Source organism: Artibeus jamaicensis, unplaced genomic scaffold, assembly GCF_021234435.1.
Source record: "Artibeus jamaicensis isolate MK-2021 breed Jamaican fruit bat unplaced genomic scaffold, CSHL_Jam_final contig_490, whole genome shotgun sequence".
Lineage (NCBI taxonomy): Eukaryota > Metazoa > Chordata > Mammalia > Chiroptera > Phyllostomidae > Artibeus > Artibeus jamaicensis.
The window spans coordinates 12177387-12201571 of NW_026521861.1; the positions used below are offsets into that span (position 1 = coordinate 12177387).

Here is a 24185-nt window from a genome sequence, read left to right on the forward strand (position 1 = left end):
TGGTTTCTGTGGAATGGTGGAAACCAGACAGTAGGGCTGGGTTGGAGATGAGGAAGAGTGGACAACAGGGGTGGACTACTTTTGGAAATTGATACTGCCAGAAGGAAGGAAATGAGATGGTAATTTAAGAAATGGACCGGTTCGAGAAAAAGTTTCTCTGGAAGAAGAAATGGCAAAGGGGGAAAATGTACATTAAGGGAGAGAGAATCAAGGAAACAAGTATAATTTTTGGAAAGACAAAATGGTAAGGGTTAATTTTAGAAAGCGGAGAAAAGAAAATGACGGGTAGATTAAAAAACAGAGCATTTTCAGGTGATAGCAGCGTACTTTTGACAATTTTATCACTTTTATGCTAATATTTGAAGTAAGGTCACCTGCAGAGCTTGTGTGAGGGTGTAAGGGTGAGATTTAAGAATGACGGAGGAGATGTGAAGCCCTCCTTGGAGAGACCGTGACAGCTGCTTCAGGCAGGGATCTGGGAGCTATCTGAGAGGTGTCCTCTGTTCTCATTTTCTGTGAGCCGGGGAGCCCTGTCAGTTCTACAACTTGAACATGTGTAAATCCATCACTTCGTCCCCACTCCTCCTCCTCTGTGTCAAGCCTTCAGGATTTTTTCCCTTGAACTTTTAATGCTTCTTCCTGGTCTTCCTGAAGCTATTTACCCCCCTCCCTCTTCCAGGCTATTTTCCATGTTGCGACCAAAGTGGTCCTTCTAGGGGGCCAATCTGCTCATATCCAGTTTCCCAATGGTTCCCCTTCTCTTTCAGTAAAATCTGAAACTGCTCTGCCTTGTGTACCTCCAGGGATCCAGTCCCTTTCTTCCTGTCTGGCTGTTTCTTGCCATCTCACCCCAGCCATCTGATCCCCACCCACTGCCCCTTCCCTGTCTCTCTTCCTCCAGTTTCCTTGTCCTGGAAGAACTTGCCTGTCTGGTAGAGTTCAACCATTTCTGCTAATCTCGGGGGGGGGGGGGGCGGGGAAGACTGCATGAATAAAGGAAGAAATAAATGAAAAAGATTATCTTACGGTGACAAAGGAATTGCTGAGCAGCAATGAAAACCCAAAGAAACTTGGCATGTAGTAAGGACTTTATACCGTGATGACCTTAGAGCTAGAATCAGGAGTGAGGGAAGCAGACAGTGGGGTTTACACAAGGTTAGGTGTTGGCAAGGTGAATAGCGAAAGAGAATCATTAAGGAGAGATTCCAGGGTACCAACATGAGAACCCCTTTTAAATTGATAAAGGTTGATGTGATGACAAAGGTCTGCGGCTGACAATATGGGTAATGCAAGGGATAGAGAGTTGAGATTAATTAATTAGCTAATTAATTCACTACTTAAATACTAATCTAATTCCTACTGTCTACCTCCTATATGTTGAGCATTGAGAATACAGAAATTAATATAGGAGCACAGTAACAGTTCCTTGCGAGTAACAGTTTAATTAAGAGTGAGGGGAAAATTCAGTGTTTAAGATCTTATTAGAGATTTGAGTTATAAAGTAGATAGGACTCCCTGGTTCAGCCTTAATTATTGTTTTTCCTGAATAAGGTAAATCTGTGTTCTAATCATTCAATTTTGGAACTTTATTCTACTTTAATGCACTAAAATATACACACAACATCTCAGACTTAATTTCTAAAAATAAACAAAAAACAATTTGTTTAGAAAGGCATGATTTTGAGTGAACAGCAAAATCTTTTGGCAACCGCATTGTAAAACATTATTCAGCCAGTGTTTTATCTGTATATAAGTATATATAATGTTTATATATAAGTATATATCTGCTAGGGAAAAAGTAAGTATAAACAACTATGTACTCTATGTAATTATATGTAAGTAAATATTAAGTATTACTAAACTTAGATATTTTTTTTAACCTTTATTTTTTGGAGTGGTTTTAAGCTCACAGCAAAATCAAGAGGAATGTATAGAAATGTCTCATATGCCTGCTCCTTACCCAGACACATATCCTACACAAGTTTTTTGCTTATAACTTATTAGAATATCCAATCTTTCAAAATTATATGAATTTTTGAAGTATGCATTATATATGTGGTCTTTGAACCTCTGTTTTAAATGATACATTATGACCTCTGTGTCTGTGTTTCTGTGAATTTTTTAAAAGTACATTCTCAGAATAGAATAATTTTGTCTCAATATAAATTGCATTCCAAGCAGTTCCATGTAACATTTTATTCCAAGTGCATTAAATTTTGATGACCTCATTTATTTGGCCTGAAAGAAAAATAACAAGGAAATGAGTGATGCTTTCTATTAGGCCCTGCAGACCACACAAAGATGTTTCTAGTGTCATGAGTGTTCCAGAGCATCTTAGAATCTCCCGTGGAGAATGACTTGCCATTAATTACCGCACCCTGTAATTATCCCTCCTCCTCCTGCCTTTGCTTCCTTGTTTCTCGCTCAGCCCAGTTCTGTTGCACCGCGTTCTCTTGTGCACTAGAATGAATAACTGACGCGTGTGAAGACAGACCCGAAGCACCACATTGTCCCAGAATGCTTCTGATCCATCAGAAGGAGGTCGAGTTTGGGGATCATTAGTAATACAGCTATTTTATTACAGTGACATTAATATCTGATCGCTTTCCGTCATGAAACTTGATCCCCTAAAACGCCTGCAGTCAGTCTCCACTGTGCTAGCTGAAACATGAGTGTACGCACACATAAATGCGTATATCAATGCACACACACAGGTTTCATCAAACACTGAAAGAAACGTGGTTGGCATTATTGACGTGCTATGTGGTATACTATACATTCTTGAGTTACCAAGGTCAAATAGTTGTCATACATTAGTTATTAATTCTTTTTGTAAAAGATTTGATTTAATTATTTTTAGAGAAGGGAAGGAGAGAAAGAGAGAGGAAGAGAAACATCATCGTGTGCTTCCCTCTCACCCGCCCCCCACTGGGGACCTGGCCTGCAACCCAGGCCTGTGCCCTGACTGGGAATCAAACTGGCAACCCTTTGGTTTTCAGGTCTGCACTCAATCCACTGAGCCACACCAGCCAGGGCAGTTAGTAATTTCTAAGAAATGTTAATTTCTTTGCACGATTAGAAAATTAAAACATTCCAACTATAAGAAACTTTGGAAAATGAGAAAGGTAGGTTAGAGAAATAAAAATCCTTATCCCTGGTCCATGCATTGTATACAGTCATGTAGTATACACCCCTCAGCCTAGAGGTAGAATGTGTTTTGTTCCTTCATGTGCCTCTGTGGTCACCCCCATCCCTCAGCCCACACCCCTAGCAACCACTCATCTGATTGATGTTCCACAGTTTTGCCTTTTCCAGGAAGGTATATACGTGGAACTGTACACCGTGTGGCCTTTGATGCCTGCTTCTTTCACTTGGCACAGTGTTTTTAGGAGCCATCCAAATGATTATCGGCGTCAGCAGCGTATTCTATTGCCAAGTAACGTTCCATTGTGTGGGTGCGTCATCATTTATTTATGTAATACCAGGTGGTGGACTTTTGGATTATTTCCATTCCGGAGCTCTTATGAATGAGTCAGCATACAGGTCTTTCGCATGCAGATCTTTCATGGAAATGGTTTTCGTTTTCTCTTGGGTGAATACTTATCAGGCTGCTCGGTCATATGGTAAGAGCAGGTTTAAATCGAACAGTTCCAAAGCGGCCATGTCATTTTGTATTCCCATCAGCAGTGAGTGAAAGTTGCTGTTGCCCTGCATCTTCACCAGCACTGGGTATTATTATTTTAGGGTTTGGTTTTGTCATTCTGATATGTGTGTGGAAATTGTCCTTATAGTTGGTTTTGAGGGGACCTACATTTCTTTTCTACTAGGTGGAACTTGCCTACCCATTGATAGGCATGCATATCTTCAAATATTCATGTTTTTATACACATGTGCATGGATATTAACTGAGGAATATTATAACATAAAAGGCAGAGAGCATAGAATATCTAATATGTGCCTATAAGACAAGACTCCAGAAGTGCATTTTCCAGCTCCTTATGAGGCCCTCTTTAATGAAATGACTCCATTAAATAAATAAAATATTAACATCAAATATTAATTTTTAACTTCTGTAATAACCAAATGTAAGTATATGGAGAGAGGAAGCAATTGTATTGCCCATCCTTAACAACTGGCGACTCATAATCTTGTTTCATTTCCATATACCGTCACCCTCATAACACCCTGCCCCTACAGTGATTAGTTTGAAGCAGATCCCAGGCATCAAAAATTAAATTTTAATTGACTCTTCAAGTTCTTGTTTTATTATTTAGTCCTGAAAGTAACTTTTAAAGTGTCTAATTTTTTTAAGTTAATTTCTAGTATTTATCTGTAAGGTTTTATTAGTCTTTTGGTTTGACCCATTTATATGTAAAGTAGGGAGTATTTGCTAGGAATATTCTTCCAGTCATTTATTCAATAAGCAATGGGAAATCATACCTGAAAGGAAATAAAAGTTTATTAAGTGAGATTGTTTTACTTTATTAGCAGATTATGTATATAGTTATTTTAGTAGCATTGTATAGACATTAAATTATAAGAACTGTGGATTTTGCTTAATGGAAAGTGCTACTTAAATGAACAATGTAGGTCATTTGATCTATTTTTTATTTACTATATTATATTTTTAAATTACACATTAGCTATAATTCTAGGAGTACTTTCTTAATTCTTAGTATAATTCTGATCTCATTTTTCTCCCTGGGGAGCTCCACTGAAGTGCCTAACCAGCTTTAATTAACAATAAACAAAGAGAAATGAAAAGAAACTTCACATCATTGGGAGTTCTGATTTTTGCCACACTAACAGCAAAAGACCAGAGGCAAGACGGGACTAGTCAGATATGAGAAATGATAAGCACCCTCAGTAAGGGCCGCCTCAGACAAACTACAATAATAGAGGAAGGACCCGTGACATATTTCAGTCCAAGTTGGAGTATCTTCAGTTAATTATATTCCAGACAGTATCCATTACCAAAGATGTAGGGCCAAATTAACTTTAATGTTGCACTCTTCACAAGACATTCCATAGCTAGCAATAACATTGAGATAATGCTGTTAAAATAAGAATTTCAATTATGAGGCAGATGAGTCTGTGAGAAACATGACAGCCTTAATGAGCAGTCGGCGTTGGAATTCGCTTTGATAAGGAACGTGGTTATCCTGGAGGGGAAGGAAACCGAGTACCGCCTGCAGCCTCTCCTTTCGTCCTAGCGCCCTCTACTGATGGCAGCTTTGAGTTCCAATTCATGTCACCACAGCTTTGTTTGAAAAAAGGGGAGCCGGATGGATTCAGGGGATGGATTCAGGTGTTGGTCCCTTCCTGCCGCAGAGGAAACTGGGCGGGTAACTCAGTGGTAACGTTGGGATAGACTCAAATTACTTGAAAGATCAGCAAGTGCTTTTTAAGGGGATGCTTTTAAGCAAAGCATATGTAGTCAATATCAACCAAGTACAGTCTCATGTTCTGTGTTGTATTGGCTATACCCCTTTTTTTTTTTTTTTTACAGTACAGGGAGAAAGGGGACTGGTGAATATCACTGTTGGGGATAGTAAGATCAGAGGGGAGAAAGGCCGCCTTTGCCAGCTGTCTGGTCTTTATAGCTCCTCGGCACGCAGCCACTCCTCCTTGGCTGCCCCTCCCAGCTTTATTAGTCAAGCCCGTGAGCCCATACAGTGTCGAGTCACCATTGGTCTCCTGGTGTGGTTTAACACAGGAACCTACTGCAGGGCAGGCTGCACCTGCTGAAGTGCACTCTCACCTGCTTGGAGCGTCAGGGTGTTGTGTACAGTCAAGGAAAGCTGAGAGTTCACCCTGCTCATCTGGTCCGTAATTCATTTGATTAGCGTTAGCAATCAGCTGCATCGTTTTTGCCTTTCTGTTGAAAGCTATTAGGAATTGTAACAGTTTCTTGTTCACTCTGGTTTTTTGTTATTTTTTTTTCCATTTTACATGCAACAGGAAATTTTTCTTTGCATAAAGAATAAGCCTGTATGAAAATGTTGGCTATTTTTAAAGGTCAGGAACTGTTTTCTGCTTCTGGAAAATCCTGAAAAAACTATTTTGGTTTTAATTTGCTCTATATATCACTATTCACCACTTTTATAATTAATATAAATATTTCCCTCAATTTCTTTGTAAATATATTTCGCATAAAGCCTTTTCACCCATATTGCTTGCTCTAGAGCATGACCAATTTTCATAATCCTTACTACAATGTGCTGTATAATAACCCATAATGTTGCTGCTGCCTACTCTCATATTTACTTAATCTATCATCAGAGGGAGCATGGCTGGTGCCTTTAAGCGAACCAATCGATTATACAGCATTATGTTTAGCTTTCACAAGCAGAAATATCGTTTCCTCCCTCAGGAACCTTAATTCTGGAAATGAGCATTGCATCTAGACTGAGAGTGTTCATTTATTAAATACAACTGTATATTAGTTTGCTAATTCATATGTAAGTAATAGATCTATAGAGTAACCATAAAAAATTTAAGGCAATTTATTAGCATCTATGATTTTAAGTATAATCACAATGAAACTGATTTAAACTACAGCTATCACAGTGACCCTTTCAAGATGAGCCACAGAGCTCAAACTCAAAATTGATGTTCTGAAATTAATCAGTTAGTTAACATATTGTCAAACAAACTAAAATATGGTGCCTTAGGAGAGGAGCAACTTTGCTAAGCAGATCTTATACTTTTTTAAATGTAAGAACATAGCAGATTTCAACTATATTGTTACAATAACTTAATATTTGGCTTTTGTCATATCTATTTTCTTTTCTTTCCTTTCTCACTAGAAACAGTGATCCAAGAATTCCAAAATCAGGAAAACTCACTATTTTTTTTCTTGTTCATTTTTTTTTTGTCCTGTTAATTGTATATAGAAACACAGCATTGCCATTTCTCGGGCTTTGTTTTTGTCTAGGCTTTTGGTAGTATCTGAACATACACATTTATATATACATTTAAAAAATTAGACTTCACAGTCTTTAGGTAAAAAATAAGTATAAAAATAATGAAGAATATTTAAGCACTAAAAATGTTGAACAAAAACCTCACTGTTTTTTAATTATCTAGTATCATCTTCAGACATGGAATTAATATTATCTCAGAATAGTGTTTAGAAATTGGCCTTTTGAAAATGTTATTTCAGCTCCCGTGCATTTTTTTTGGTAGAGGCTAATTGGTTCATCTCATTGTTAATCAGGCTTAGACCTCATACATCTCTTGGATAAATGTTATTTTAGAATTGAAAGAAAAATAAGGAGGAATGAAATCCAGGCCAAGCGTGGGGTCATTTTACTCTGATATTAAGAAAATTAAATTTGAAGTCAGAAGATGTAATTCCAGTTCCAATACTACTGTTTACCTCCACGGCCTCCAGAAAACAGCATAAACCCTTCTGAGCCTCAAGTTCCTCTTTTACAAGTAAAGGTAGGAAATAGCTTCTCCACCCAGCACTCAGAGTTCTTGTCGCATCAGTCAAAGTTTGCTCCATGTGATGGCAAACTCAGCATTGCTACCCAAACATGAAGTATTCTAACAGAGATATATTGCCCAGCATTGTTATTTACACATTTCTAATAATGATTTATTGATGAACCTCAATGGGAAAGGTATAATGCTAGCCACTAGGGGAAAAAAGTGGGTAATATAATACCCAAGGACCTCAAATTATAGTGAGCAAAACATATAAGCACATAATAAAATAATTCCAGTTATTGACTTCGGCTTGAATGCTTGCCAAGTGCAAGTAATTATGATATTAATGAGAAGGTATAAAAGTTTAAAAGAAAGGTCTAAAATAAAACAAACTTAAAATTTTATTTATTTTTTAATATCTAAAAACATATACATATGATTTATCTTTTATTTCTTAAAATCATTAAACTGAATTGGACCATTTAATTATTAAAAGTAGATATATATCATGTTGGGGTTTTTTTTTTTTTGGTCTTCTACTGATTTTTAATTTTTTTAATTGTTGTTCAAATACAGTTTTCTGTCTTTTACTCCCATCACAGCCCACCCCCCACCCAGTGCTCCCCACCACCCTCCCATTTCCACCCCCCTTAGTTGTTGTCTATGTGTCCTTTATACTAGTTCCTGTAAATCCTTCCTCTTTTTCCCCTGAAATTCCCTCCCCTCTCCCCTCTGGTCACTGTCTGCCTGTTCTCTATTTCAGTGTCTTTGGTTATATTTTGCTTGCTTGTTTGTTTTGTTGTTTAGCTTCCTGTTAAAGGTGAGATCATATGGTATTTGTCTTTCACCGCCTGGCTTATTTCACTCAGCATAATGCTTTCCAATTCCATCCATGCTGTTGCAAAGGGTAGGAGCACCTTTTTTCTTTCTGCTGCATAGAATTCCATTGTGTAAATGTACCATAATTTTTTTTTGATCCATTCATTTACTGATGGGCACCTACATTGCAAACAGACTTAAAAATTTAGATGTATATCAAATTATGTGTGGAAATGTAGTATATGAAAAGAGTAGCGTATGGATCAGTGGGGAAAGGGTGAGCTTCTCAGTAGTGGGAGTGGGAACTGAAGAACTGTGTGGAAAAGGAGAAAACAGTCGGTTTCAGATATGATAGATTTATGTGCTAAAACAATCCAAAATTTAAATATAGAAACTATGTTAGCAGAAAAAAAACAAAGGACAATTACTCTGTAACACCCAGAGTTGCCAAAAGTTTTCTAAATACAATGAAAATCTAGAAGCAATAAGGGGAAATACTAATAAAGTTGCCCATATAACAATTTCTAATAAACTTTCCATGGACAAAATATTTAAAAAGTAAAATGAAAAATTTGGAAAGTATTTGAAATTTATATCATGAACCAAGTTTTGGTATCTGAAATGTAAAAGAGCTTATAAAATTAAAGGGAAACAAAAAGACCAGTAACTCTATACTGAAGAAGAGATACAAACAGTTCCCAGGAAAGGAAATGCAAAAGGCATTAGGATGTAAGTGTGTTCAAATTGATTCATAGTAAAAAAAGCACTAATTATAATTTACTGGGATTACCCTTACATATCAATTTGATTCTCAGACACCCAAAAGATTAATGACCTACTTGTGGGAGGCAGAATAATTGCCCTCAAAAATGTCTGCATCCTAATCCTCAGAATTTCAAATGCAAAAAGAGACTTTGCAGACATGGTTAAGGATTGTGGAATGTGTCGATTATCTTTGACTATCTGGGTAGTTTTCATGTGATCACAAAGGTCCTCCTCCGTGAGAAAGAAGGTGGGAGGGTCAGAGGAGAAGACGTGATGGCCGACGTGGAGGTCAGGGTAATGCGATTGCTGGTGTTGGGGATAAAAGCAGGGCCAGGAGCGGAGGGATACGGGCAGCTTCCAGCAAATGGAAAGACGGGGAGGCAGGCTCCCCGCAGAGTTCCTGGAAGGAGAACGGTCCTGTCAACACCTTGATTTTAGTCCAGTGAGTCCTGTGTGCTTGACTTTTCAATTCCAGTACTGCAAGGTAATAAATTTATATTGTTTTAACCTATTACATCGTGGCAAGTTCTGACCATAGCAACAGACAACTAACACAGTACTCAGAGAGGAACATGGTGGACAAACACTTTAATAACCCGTTGGGAACACAAAGTGTACGAGTGCTGTGGAGAAGTTTTACTCTATTTACACGTACACTTACCACTAGGTCCCACCAACCCAACTGTCAGAAGCACCACAAGGTAAGCAGAGGGCCATTACAGCCCTGTTAGCAGTGGCAGAAATGACTGGTAACCGGCCAAACGCCCATCAGTAGTGGACTAGCTGAATGAAGCGTGGTCAGTGCCGTACTATGCAGTCATTAAAAAAATATTTCTGTATTTAGCTCAGGCACTATTGCTAAGTGTAAGTGGCAATGAGGAAAAAATATAAATAGCATGTTACTATTTGCAAAGAAAGGAGAGGACATAGATATAATCACCCTTATTTTCTTTCAAAAACTAAGAAAAAACATAAAATGGGTTTTTGTGGGGTTTTTTAAATTTATTGATTTAAGAAAGATGGACAGACAGACAGACAGACATATCAGTTTGTTGTTCTACTTATCCATGCATTCATTGGTTGATTCTTTATGTGCCCTGACCAGAGATGGAACTTAACAACCTTGGCTGTCAGGACGGCCCTCCAGCCAACTAACTGAGCTACCTGGCCAGGGCAGTTTTTTTGTTTAGTGGTTATTCCTTGGGCTAAAAAGGGAAGAGCATGAGGGAACAAGAATGGTTGGTAGACCTTTCTATGTGTACTTTATTTATAGATATGACCCCGGAACTATATATATTATACAACTAATGTGTTATAATTATAAAGGAAAATATAAATGAAAATGGGAAAGGCCACAAGCTCCCAAAACGCCCACTTCTGAATTAACACATTAACCTAAATTGTAATTGAGTCAGTGGCAAAACCATGCAGAGAGGGCATATTTCAAGTGATTTTTAAATATATTGTATTTGATTATATGTTTTTAGTTGGATCTACTCTTAAACAAAAAAACTACAAAGAATTTATTTTTGTTAATTTTATTGTCAGATATAATATGTAATATTATACTTAATTGTATTATAGCATACAGATAATTATTAACATTATTAGGCATCAAGATTTTCAGTGTAACAGAAAAGAGATACAAAAATCCAAAGAAGTTAAGTAAAATAATTTAAATTTCAATTGGCAATATTTCTATGAATTCATGACATATTTTTATCTTCAAAAATATTTTAATATGGTTACATACTCATATTCTACAATACACAGATACCCCTTCATTGAAGACTCGTTGCCCCAGCTTCTGGGAGTGCTGACCCTGCACTCTTTAGCCATCAGCCCTTTCAAGGATTGCAGAAAGCTGCCTTGCCCAAGGTCATGACCCTTGATTTGTCTTTGAGGAGGAATAAATGCCTGGCTCTTGACCCAACTTGATTGTTGAAAAACCATTCTAGCTCCTGATCTCCTTCTCATAGGCCTGTATTACAACTTAAACTTTTCCCTCTGTCCAATCAGGCTTCCCTTCCTTTTCCTTTCACTCTTTTGTTTTTTGTTTTTTGTTTTTTGTCCATAGAAACTTCTGCTTACTCACTCCATCTCCCAGGAAATGTACTTTCTTGGGAATCCAGTTCATGACACTGAGTTCTGTTGCCCCAAACTTCCTAGAACAATAATCAAACTAGTAGCAATAAATACATCTTATGAGATCTTTAAATACATTTTCTCAGGAGAGGTCCTTAGAGAAATGTTTGATTGCAGTCTGGGACAGCAAAAGACAAGGAAGCAATCAAAGGCTTTTGTGGTTATATCAGAAGAACTCAGAACTTTCTCAACTTGGTAAAGAATATCTACAAAAAACCTAGAGCTAACACAATACTTAATGGTAAGAAACTCAAAGATTTCCCATTAAGATCAGGTACTAGGCAAAGATACTCCCTTCTCACCACTCCTTTTCAATATTGTACTCTGGCTAATGTGATAAGACAAGAAAAGAAAATAATAGGCATATACATTGGGGAGGAAAAAATAAAACTATTTTTGTCCATAGACGACATGATGTCTGTGTGGAAAATCCAAAAGAATTGACCAAAAACTCTCCTGAAACTAATAAGATTGTAGGATACGAGGTTAATGTTCAAAAGTCTATTGCTTTCCTATATCCTAGCAATGAACAAGTGGAATTTGAAATTAAAAACACATTAGCATTTACACTAGTTCCCCCCAAGATGGAATACTTGATATAAACGTAACAAAATATGTATAAGATCTATATGAGAAAAACAACAAAATTTTAATGAACAAAATAAAATGAACTAATTAAATGAAGAAATAGTTCGTGTTCACATATAGAAAGAAGCAATACAGTCAAGATGTCAGATCTTCCCAATTTAATGGATTCAGTGTATTCCCAACCAATAAAAAATACCAGCATCTTATTTTGTGGATCCGTACGAACAGACTACATTCTAGTGGGGATAGGGCTCCAGATAATAAATGAGAGGTGAAAACAGAGTTAACCATTACATTTAGTGTTGTTGAGATCTTGTTCAACATGACAAGAGCAGGCATGTCCTTGTCACCACGCCACCCTAGTCTGCATAGACAGAGACAGACATTTACATAGCCAAGGGCTACGCAGTGTGGTATAAACTATCTACTTTCTAAGAAGCTTCAGTAGAACTGGCTTTATGTGAGCCACATAAGAGACAGTAAGTACTCAATGAATGTTTATTTTTTCCGTAAACAGACAAGAAGTATAAATTAATGTTAGTGATTATTTTTGTGCACATTTATACTGTCCAGCCTTTTATATTTAATATCTAGAATTATTACTCTAAGTATGAAGAGTATACTGAGGGTAGCAAACTTATACATTACTTGACATATCAGTAGATAAGGGAGTATTTACACAGTGATTCATAATTTCAACCTGTTGTTATCAAGGAGCACATCTACCTCTTTTAACCTTAAAAGAATTTTAATGGGTTTTATAACCTTAAAAATACTTTAATAATAAAATTTAAATATACTAATAACATTTAGTTATGTAAGTGATATGTGTGAATAATTCTCAGTCATGCATGCCATTTAGTCATATCACCCAAGATTGTCCTGTAAAGGGAAAAAAATTCATTTTGCTTCTCTCTTCTGGAGGTTCTTTAACTATGTTCGTAATGTTACTTTATTAATGACAAAAAAGGGAAAAGTAAAGTTATTGAGCAAAATATCAATATAATAACCATTGAAGACTAGAATAAAATGAACAATGCTTTTAAAAATGAATTTTTAAATTATTCCAATAGAAATGCATACATATGAAAAACAGTAACACCCATATAAGCAGGCTGTATTATTTATTTAATCTATAATGAATGCTTGATAAACGAATTCCTGGACTCATTCCCAGAACTCTATAGACCCCATGCTCCTGGGCCTTGGCCTGCTGAGCGGGAGTCCTCACTCGGAACAGAGCTACCTTTTCAGCAAAATGCGTGGCAGTCATCCTTTGCATTCGACTTGTTTTACCAGTGAAATTCCATAGAAACGCAATGTTTCTAGTTCTTTAATAAGTTGAAATACCAAATATGTATGAGTTTCGTCAAAGGCTAAGGGCAGACCTGGGAGCCTCCCTCTTCCCACTTAACCTTGTACTGTACTAGCTGACTCAGTTTACCCCTGGCTTCATTTCTTCACCTAGAAGCCAGGTAGGGACAGTAATACCTGCCCCCATGGTGCTGTGAACATGAAATCAGACACATGGATGGTGGTTGTTGATTTTATCAGTGACACATTATCAGTAATAAAAATCTTCAGGTTAACGTAACTATAAACCCTTTTATATTTCCATTCTTATATGTTTAGCATAAGTATGCTAAAAATAAATTAGTTCATTTTTCTACATTGGAAGTAGAATACATGTAACAAAAACAATGATTTCATAGGGGTTTTTTGTTATTGTGACAATATCAATTACAACATATTTGCATTACAGTTCAAAAATGCCCTGTTTGGTTTTCACCTAAACCCAGTGAGACAGGCATTTATACCGCCCCCATCTCAGAGGTGAATACGATGAGTTCAGACAGACCTTTTGAAAGTTCTCCCTCATCATACTGAATTAGAGTGAATGTGTCCTGTCATGAGGAAATTGGCATTTTGAAACACGTTTCTGTTGTGATTTACCTTTATCTTCAAGCCAGGATTTCTCAACTTGAAACTGCTGACAATTCGGGCTGGTGCTTTTTGTTGGGCGGCGGGGGCTGTTCTGGGAATGTGAGAATGTTGAGTGGTATCCCTGGTCTCTACCCACCAGGTGCCCATGGCATACCAGGCCCGGCTGTGACACCCGCAAAGGTCTCCAAACACTGTCGAATGTCTCCTTGGGGGGTAGCGAGGTGACATTTGTGAGAGTAAAGGAGAACCGTGAGTGAGAACCACTGGTTTATACTTCACCATAGTGGTGTTTTAATTGGTTACAGTCCAATTATTATGTCTTATTCTATACTAAGAAGTAAAGATGGTGATTGCTGAGGTATTTTATGATATAGTCACTAAACATTGGAACATATGAAATTGTTCCAGTGAAAATTTACAGAAATAAAAATGTGAATTTTGGTCACATTAAGTGGAAATATTTATGTATAATTCTTATCATATACATCGTTACATAAATTTATTCCATTAAGCTTCCATGAAATACTGCTCATCACTGTGCTCACCTTACAAAAGTGAAGGCTTCATCTGTGCTAAATAAATTTGTGTTTTGCTTTCAATGTTTTTTTGACTTTATAAATACTGATAAATTTTAGGGGGGATGAAATTAATTTCAGTGTTTTGCTCTAGTACATGCAGTATTATCCCATACATATTTTTCTATAATTACATGACATTTTCTTCCTTATGGAAACAATATGCAAATAAGATGTTTATTATACTTTTCATTGATATTGAATTTTAAAATAAAATAATTCAGAACTGTTTTTAAACACTCCTAAATAATATGTCCAGAAGATTTTAATATTGAATAAAATAATTTTTAGTTTAATTATATTACTTATTAGGGCATATTATTTCCTACTTTTCTTGATTGAAAGAAATATAAATTAAATGTTGAGTTATCACTGTTGAGTTAAGCCATTGGATTTTAAACACCTTTTTGAGGGGAAACAAAGCATGTATTTTAATATATTTATAACATCACAGTTTCCTGTTAGCTCTGAATACAGGAAATACAATGTATATGTGTATGTATATATGCATGTGTACATGTATGTTCATGTGTACATATATAGTGGGGAACATAGATAGAGGATAGTGGCCTAAATTTTCATTCTGCCCAGAAAGTTACCGAGTAGTAATGCCAGCAGAGCGCGAAATTGACCAGTAATTCAAGAATCAATCAGACAAGGTATATAGTTTGTTGTATTTTTAACTACAGAAGGCTGGTCAATAGCTGTACTCAATTTGCCATTGTTTCCCCATGTTAAGCTCAGTTTGAGAGCTTTGGAACAGGCTTAGTCAATGGATTCTTTTTTACTAAGAGAAACGATCCACGGGTGGTCCCCCGACGAGTACAGTCATGAGAAAACACAGTCGGACTTTCATGCTGTACAGCAGTAGGGAAGGAAGACTCTGACCTAGTTCAGGCAGAGTTTCAAAGATTGTGCCACTGGAACTCTTTTGAAAAAAATCAATTCACAATTTCAAAAGAAAGCTGAAAATGATGGCAAAGGGGTGGTTTCATTAGAAAAAAAATTTTTTCCTGTGATCACATATTATTTGAGTTGCTTGAAATCGGCCTCAAATACTATTAAAACACATACTGAAGAAGTTAATAATTACACTAAATTTGCCTGCGTGTAGTGCCCTTTCTCATCTCCTAGAAAAACAATCCGAGAGGTGGGTAAGACACACGGACTTGGGTGACCCACAGGCGAAACCCGCGTTCATTAATAGTATGTGACCTGATTTCAAAAAAAAGATGTAGCATCTGGTGTTCCATATAGATGTGTTAATGAGACACAAAAACCGTAAATAATTTTCCCCCATTAAGCGTTGCTGAGAATCAAATTCTGCATCTGGGCGAGTAAGATGGAAAAGCAGTGTCCTTATTGCCAGCATTAGGATTTTTCATCCTTATTGTCTTTTCTCCCATTTCCAGAAAAGAATTGGGGTGACTTACAATAAAAAGAACAACAAAGCAAAAGCAAGGTTTTGTTGGTGGTGCATTTATTTATTTCCTTCCTTCCTTCCTTCCTTCCTTAAAGAATGTCATATTAAAATAAACTGTAGAGAGAGCAGGCTTGGTATAAATCCGAGCTTTTCCTCGTAGTTTGTCTTGGGCAAATTAATTGGATTCTTTGAACTTTGTTTTCTTAAACAAACGCAGGCACAATAACAACTACCTAAGGATTGTTGTGAGGATTAAATGAGCTAAAATAGGTAAAACACCCAGCATAATGCCTGGAACAAAGTAGGGCCTCAGGGATGAACATTTCATCTCTCCCTGCTCGCTCTTCCCTGAAAAGAAGGAGGTTTCGGGGAAGCTTGCCCAGGCGGGCCCTTTTCTCCCCTCTTCCATCAGAACGTTATCTTTGAAGGATCTGAGACCACAACAATTGAAGAGTATCCAAGTTATATCTGGAAGAAATTGACCATTGGCAGCATCCGTTTATTCATTAAACTTTTTTTAGCACTACGAAGATATGAGAAGCAGTCAGAAGGAAGGACCTTGCTTCTTGGAAAAAGGAATTAAAAATAAATTGAACCTTCAACTTCCTTCTTCCTTCTCGTTTTGAAAACTCTTAGTAGATGTGACATTAAGTCTGGGAGTCGTGTTCCTCCTGGCTGACTGCAGTGATGGACGACTGTTCCAAAAGCTGCCTCATTTTTCCCAGACTTGCTAGGATCTGTATGACCTCATCCACGGTGGTTGAAAACATGTAGAGAAGACGGATGAATTGAACGTGGCAAGTGTAGTCCTTCCTGGGTAATAATGAAAAGTTCAAGATTAAGGGTTCGTTATAAGATAGTCACTCATGTGGAGAGAAATAACACAGTGGTAGAAAACTCATCTGAAAAAAAACAGGACTCATCAATTCTTTTTTAAGGACAAACTTAGGAGACTGAAACTTACCATTTAATATCTCTTGATTGTAACATGAGTTGGGGAGGAAGGGGATTTTATATCCCATCTAAAGCCTAGCTTTTGTAGTATACAAAAAATATACACATAAAAGCATAATAACAAATATATTCTTTAGAAAGTCACTATCAGTAATTTATATTGACAGATTCTAACTACAGAAAAAATTTAAATGTGGAAAGTTAATCATTAAAATAATCATTCTCTAAAAACTCAGGAATTTTTTTCAGTGACTTAGAACATGAAAGTTTGTGGTTTTTAAATTGTGTTTAAATATCTTCACCCACTTTTGTTTAAATTTTTGATATACGCCTCGACCTAAGTAAAAATCAGGTCTGTAGAAACACTAATAGTTAAAATATAAAATTATTATTAAAATATGCTCTTTTATGGCATTCGTATAATATCGGATAAAATTTCAGGTAGATTGTGCAAGTTTAAATAACTTGTATAGGTCAAAAATGAAAATTATAATGCAATAAATATAATGTACCCATTCTCATCAGTGAGGGTTTTCTTTTGTGTTTACATTTTAGTCCTATTATTGAATGTAGTTTATATGAAAGGTTAAAGTTCATCCATGAATTGATGTGATCATTTATCATCTCAGAATATTGATTGAATAGCCCAGTGTTCTGCTAAGGCTGCATGTGAAAGAATAAAACCCACACGCCTCTGAGGCACATGTAGTCTGTCCAGGGAGACACAGACTCTGTGTGACACTGTGTGACATGGTAGTAAAGAGATGCACTTATTCTCTGGGAACAGAGAGAATGGAGGAACTAATATAACCTGAGAAGTGAAGTGATTATTTCAGTGAAAGGGCGATATTTGAACAGGAGCTAGGTGGGGGTGGGGGTGGCCGGGGTAAAGGAAGAGTTCCTCCGGAGAAGAGAGGGCATTCCAGAAAGGGAGTCGGGAGGGGAAGGTTGGCCCCGCTGCAGCGTGGGGTCTGAGAAACATGTCAACCAGGGGAGGCCACGGAGCCTGCGCGCTGCAAGTGGTGAGGACCTATAGCTGGTTGAAAGCACAATCCGTTTGTTTTCTGGATGAATCTCTGGTGGCCTTATGGGGAGCAAAGTGTAAGAAACAGACAAAAAGCAGAGAAAAATGTTAGGAGGCTATCAGTCTGGGCAGCAAGGAAATAAGAGAAAACTGAAGCTACTTATTAATTCACTTATTCATTAGTTCAACAAATATTTGATTTCCAACTTGCATCAGGCACTGTTTTAGGTACTAGAGTTTCAGCGTTGAAAAATCATCTTAAAAAGCCCCGTGTGCCTGTGTGGGTGTAGTATGTATGCATGTGCAGTGATAGATAATACTTGCATACATACACGTGACCCTCTGCATGTATGGATGGATGTCTGTAAGTGTTACATGTAAAACCTTCCATAGCGTGAAGATACTGTTAGAAAAATGTTGAATACTCTTAGTAGTTATTAAATGCCTGTTATCCATATTCAAAATTCAAAATAGGATATAGTAAAAATGAAAATTAACCATTTTTCCACCTTGATCCCCTAGCCACGTACTTCTCTTCTTACTATTTTCAGGATTTTTGTGTTTCTCTACAGACATGTTGTATACAAGTCTTTCATTAGTGTCCGTTTCCTTATAGAGTCTCTCTTCTGCACCTTGTAGGTAATTACATATCTACACTTATGGACTTAACCTTTTTAATGGCTGCATGGTGTTCCATAGCACTATAATTCATTTAGCTAATACCCACTGATGTACAGATAAGACTTCTTCTAATCATTAGCTATTTCAGAGAACATTGCCATGAGTGTTCTTGTTCACCTGTCCTTATTAATCCCCCCAAAGTACTTTTCATCATCTGATATACTATGTACTCTGCTTATGAGTTTCTTTGGCAAACCCCACACCCACCTCACACTCCCACGTTAGCTCCAAAGGCTCAGGTTTCCCTTTGGTCCGTTCCTGGCCAGAAAGCATGCTCCTAGAATAAATATTCACTGAACGTTTGTTGAATGAAAGAATTTTGCACATGTATTATTATCTAGAAAAAATAGAAGTAGCATTTACTCGTTCAATAAGAGTACGTACTTGTAATTTTGACAAGTGTGGCGAATTTCTCCATGGAGCAGGCTCTCTCAGCCTCAGCACTGCGGACATTCTGGGCCTGATCGTTGTTTTTGCGGAGGGCTGTGCACCGTGTGCTGTTTAGCAGCAAGCCTGGCGTCTGACCCCTGGACCCTAGTAACATCCCCCAGTTGTCACAACCAAAAGTGTCCCTAGACATCACAGATGTCCCCTGTGAAGAAGCACCGCTATGCCACCTCAGCCTCTCCCCAACAGTTATCACAAGCGCTGCCTGCTGCAGCCCTGCCCAATAATGACTTCAGTAAACATTTTGCTCTTTGAAATCTGATGGTGAAAATTCGTATCTTAGAGTTTCAATTTGCATATGAAGTCACATTTTGATAAAATTTTGGCACAGCGAAGCCCTGGCATTGTACACGGTGTTATGAAGGAAGGTTTGGTTTTCCATTATGTAGGGGAAGGGGTAGGGTAAATATGGGGAATCTAGAATCACCTAGAAGAAAATGCTGTTTGCCCTTATTTTTTTCTGTTACAATACTTAAAGTTACACATTTTTCCAGTCTTTAGACTGTTATGCTTTTATGAACTGAATCTCCTCTAGAATTATATAAATTAGCCTTAATTAATGAACAAAATTTGGAGTCAAAAGACTTGGATTTGAGTGCAGGTTTTCCTAATTACTAGTTGTGTTACCTTCGGGAAGCTGCATAAACTCTGAGCTGCAATTTACTCAGAGGAAAATTGTGGATAATAACATTTGCTCTCTCTACATCACTGTGTTATTATAAGAATTAATTTTTTAGACTGTTAAGCCTTTCACAATCGCAAGGGCTTAGGGTAATTATTATGAAGGTTTTATGACCCACCGCTTTATCTTATGACTCATGGTTTCCCAAGAGTTTCTCTCTTCTTAGTACTTCAATAATCCCTTCAAACTGTTCTCACGCACTTATTTATTAAACATGGGCATTTTGTATCCTTGCCATACCTTTTCTCCAACTCTGTAGTCTTAAATCATTACAGTACAATTCCCTCATCACTAAGGCCCAGATATAGTCATCATTGATTCATTCATTCATTCAGTGCACACTAAATAGGCGTCATTATCCTCTCCCACACTGGCTTTCCTTTCCAACTGCTCCATTTTCATCAATGCCATCATTGATCTTGTCTACGGTGAAGACCTTGGTAGTTAGCCGCCCTGTGGTGCTCCCTGTCCCGGTGATCCTGCATGACCAGCCTTATTAATACAGAAACCACATTTTCAGGTTCCCCCTCCCTTTGATGATAAGTTTATGAGAATTCCCTGTTGGCCACCACATCAAATCCAAATCGCTTCTCACCAGCCCTCATTATTTTCATCAGCTTAATCTCTTAACTACTTGTTCTTTCTTTGTGCCAGGCTCATGCCTGCATCCGTTTTTGTCCATATTATTCCCTTCCCTAGAGTTTTCTTCATCTGTTCTTTCATCCATCAACTAGCATCATCTTTCAAGACATGTATCATTCTCATTTCTCTATGTTCCCCTTCTCCACATTGCTTTTTGCTGTGATCTCTTTATCACTCAACTCCTACTCTTCTTGGCCTGTTTCACATAGTGAATTATCTTGGATCTCAATCCTGGCTGCACATCAAACTCCTCTTTGGAGAGTTTTTGCTTTCTCCATCCATAATCACAGGACTACCCTTGGAAACTCTAGTTCTTGGAGGAGCTTAGGCATAACTTTGACTCTCAAGCAAAAAAAGCTGAAACCTAAAGGCCCCTCCTTTGCTCAGGCCCCTTACAAAGACTGGGACTCATTACTGTATTCTGAAGTTTGTATTCTTTTCTTAAAGAGGGTGTTCAAAACTCCAAACTCCATGAAACCTGGATGTAGATTTTACATAACTTGAGAATGGCAATATAGCTCAAAAGAAATATAATCAGTGATACAGAATTGTCCAATTTTTATACTAAATATTTTCTAAGCTATTTTCAGAAAGAAAGGAACATAGTTTTAACAGATCAGTGAGGATATTAACTGATTGAACTTATTCAAAATAAATACCAGTCCTCTTCTAGTTAGAGTATTGCAAAAGCATGAGGCATAGATCTTCCAACAAATTAAAAATTAAATGTCTATTACTCACACATGCAATAATTGAAGCTGAGAAAATTACATATTTGAAATCAATAAGGCAAACTCTGATATAAAAGTAAGCCGCAGTTCACGGAAAATATATTCCTATTTTAAATGGTTAACTTCAACACTTTGATAAAAATATTTCGAGATCTTTCTGGTGACATTAATTAGTGAGTTTGAACAAAACCATAATAAAATCACAGAAAATGCCTCAAAGTTAATATTGTTGATCTTGGTCTTTAAAAGAGTTTATTGGTGGATTTTCTTTATATACCTACATGTCCAAAGTGACCAGAGGGGAGAGGGGAGGGAATTTCAGGGGGGAAAAGGGGAAGTATTTACAGGAACTAGTATAAAGGACACATGGACAACAACTAAGGGGGGTAGAAATGGGAGGGAGGTGGGCAGCACTGGGGGGGTGGGCTGGGATGGGAGTAAGACAGAAAACTGTACTTGAACAATAACTAAATAAATTTTAAAAAGAAATATGTAAAATGTAATGTAAAGCAGTTCAGAAAAATATTCTTTATTTATGAGTCAGGTGTTTTTAAAATGTGTGCCCTACCTTTACCAAACATGTATCTACGTCAAGGTAAATAAAACATACTATATTAAAAAATGTTTCACCTAAAAATATAAAATTTCAGTTTTATCAAATAGATGATAACTCTTTAGGAAGCCATCTATCTTAGAGAAATTTAAACACAGTAACAAAAAAATCTGCTATTTTTTTATTAAGTACATTACTCTAGCATTGCAATAAGAAACCATTCCCATTTTACAGACAAAGAAATACAGGAATAACCAGGATTAAGTGACATCCCCAAGGTCATTGGTGCAACCAGGATTTGCTTCTAGTCTCTCCTAATCTGTTCAGGTCACATCATCTTTCAACACTTTTAGAAGATGCCTTTTATTATGTTTTCAGCATGTTGTGAATCTAATGTGCCATCTTCATTGTTTTCTATGCTTTTTTTTTTTTTAGAATACTTTCAGGAGAGAAATCATTTACTTGCCTGTCTTTTCTAAATAGTTAAAAACATAAAAGATCACAGATGGAGCAACTCAGTCTAGAAGCTCGATGTCGATTGGGGGTGCTCCATTTTATTGTAAGAGCCTAATCCGAAACCTTATCTGAAGTGCGTACTCCTTCACAATTCTTTTCTACACTAAAAGAAAAGTGTTCATAACAAGAATAATCTTGGGGAAAAATAAGATGAGATGTTTCAGACAGCTTAATGGGGCTGCCACTGTACTAGATAACCGTTGTTTAGAGGCTTTGGATTTGCTGAAGGCTGGGACACACTGAACAGGTTGACAACGTCTTAAGTTGTACTTTTGAAGCCAGGATAGACAGTCCCCATAAACGAAAGTTCTTGGTCATTACAGGTGTTTCGTGGCTAGAGATGAAATGCCACGCTCACAGAAACAGCTTGCCATTCATGGAATTGGGTCCCATGGTGATAAAGGGGGTTAACAACTTTTTTGTAAGATTCTTCTTTGTCAAGAAGAGAAATTCCAAAAGTATTGAATACAGTATTCATAAAGCCAGTTTTATACTTATGCCTGGTACTTAGAATTAAGAACTAGAGAAAATATCCTATTGTTCAATATTTTGGCAACTAATCACAAAAGCCTCCCTAACCAATTCTAACCACATTACTCCCTTACAGAAATTTGCACCTCATTAAGTATGGACTTCATTGACATGGTCCATTTGAAGACACAATTTACTAGCCAAATAGTTAACACCTGTTAGATGAAACTGGAAAATGAAAAGATTTTAATTGAAAGCAACAGGAGTAAATTCTAGCTTTTTTTTCCTGGTTTTATAAAAAATTGATACACACATACCCAATCTCCTTTTTCCCTGGACAATTTTGGTACATTTTCCCTATCTGAGCTAAAAGCTGTAAGTATCCCCACAGATATTTTTTTGCAAGTGAAATTGCTTTTCATTTGGCAAAAACTAAACGTGTGATTCATAGCAGCTTAGAGCACTCAAGGCCAGAGAGTACATTTTGCTCGCTTTGACTGACATTTCTGCAGAGGAAATCAGACCTGCATGATTCAGCTGCGTGGAGATTCATTATGCTGTGAAAGAGGAGATTTGGGGGTGAGCTGAAGATCGGAGAGAGAAATTGTCTCGGAAATAGTGGCTAGTGACGGAGGTAAAAATCAACCACAGCAAGTAGGCAGTCTCAATTGGTGTTTTAGAAGGAGACCGTATTTTCCTGCCACCCGCTTTGTACAAAGAGCCGGCAGAAACCATTAGGCAAGATTCAGTAAAGAAAACTGTTGTGGGCACACAGCAGAAGTGGGGCTGTCCTCTGCCCTGCAAAGTGCAGACAAGGCAGGGAGCGGAGGCCGTGGCTCTTTTTAACAGTTCGCAGCCCAGGCATTAAAAGTAAATCAAGTACATGCTTTGTATGGAAAAGAAAGGCAGTGAAAAGTCCATCACCAAAATATATCCCCTAAACGTCCCCCATTAGGAATTCATTCCTTTTAAATTTCTTCCTCAGGTTTGTTCACCCGTTGCCTTTAAAATTCATGCGTCCAGAGGGAGTTAAAATCTTCCTACCTTAGTCCTTCCTATCCAGACTTAGTCCAATCCAAGGACAACACAAGGGAACTGCATGGGAAGGTGGGGGGTATCAGGAAAGAGGTATAGTTTTAAGATGCTACCTGTCTTAATCTAGCCAACACCCCATTTTTGCTTAGTATTTGGTTCTCTCTCACTTTTGACCTATAACCCAGTCATAATGGATTTTATCCAGGACCAACTATAATAATCTAGGATGTAAATGAAAGCATAGAGCCCCTTCTTCAAAAATTATTGAAAATTTCACAATGGAGCATTTCAAGAATATCAGCAGAGCCGGTGACCAGACGTGAGGCCCCCTCAGTACCAGGCCCTGCACAACGCACAGGCCGCAGGCCGAGAATGGTCAGCCCTTGTTTTATTCATTGTAATAGTGGAGATGGTGAACCTGATGTCTGGATAAGGGGAATGTTTCATTAAAGATATCTAAATATTTTGACTTGTAAATTCTCAACATAAATACCAGAAATTTGCAACGAATTTCTTTTTAGGTTAATTTAGGGCTTAAGAAATCACTAAATGTAACATTTTCCCCCCACTAAGTTTAACTTTTTTTCTCTGTCTAATCTGCCTGTCTTTCCTTTCTTGCTTGACTTCTGTGAGAATGTACAGGATCCATGAGCTCCCTTCTCACCGTTTCATATCTGGTTTGGACCCCGCATCATTGCCCTTAACCCTGAGGTTCCAAGGGCCAGTCTCCACTTACCACGCCTAGGTTATGAGCTA

The 24185-nt window shown here is 37.3% G+C and overlaps 1 protein-coding gene across 5 annotated transcripts in view; it reads left to right on the top strand.

Annotated features, from left to right (window-relative positions):
* The window catches only part of ATRNL1 (attractin like 1), a 506958-nt gene that overhangs the window by 316608 nt on the left and 166165 nt on the right, over positions 1 to 24185 (top strand). Inside the window, exon 28 of one of the 5 annotated variants that reach the window (XM_053668566.1) lies at positions 13835 to 13926. The exons of the other annotated variants lie outside the window; for them this stretch is intronic. Coding sequence (XP_053524541.1) covers positions 13835 to 13864 — 30 coding nt within the window. The 3' untranslated portion in view covers positions 13865 to 13926. Of the gene's footprint in view, positions 1 to 13834; positions 13927 to 24185 lie in introns of those variants that run through there. 5 annotated transcript variants of the gene reach the window in all.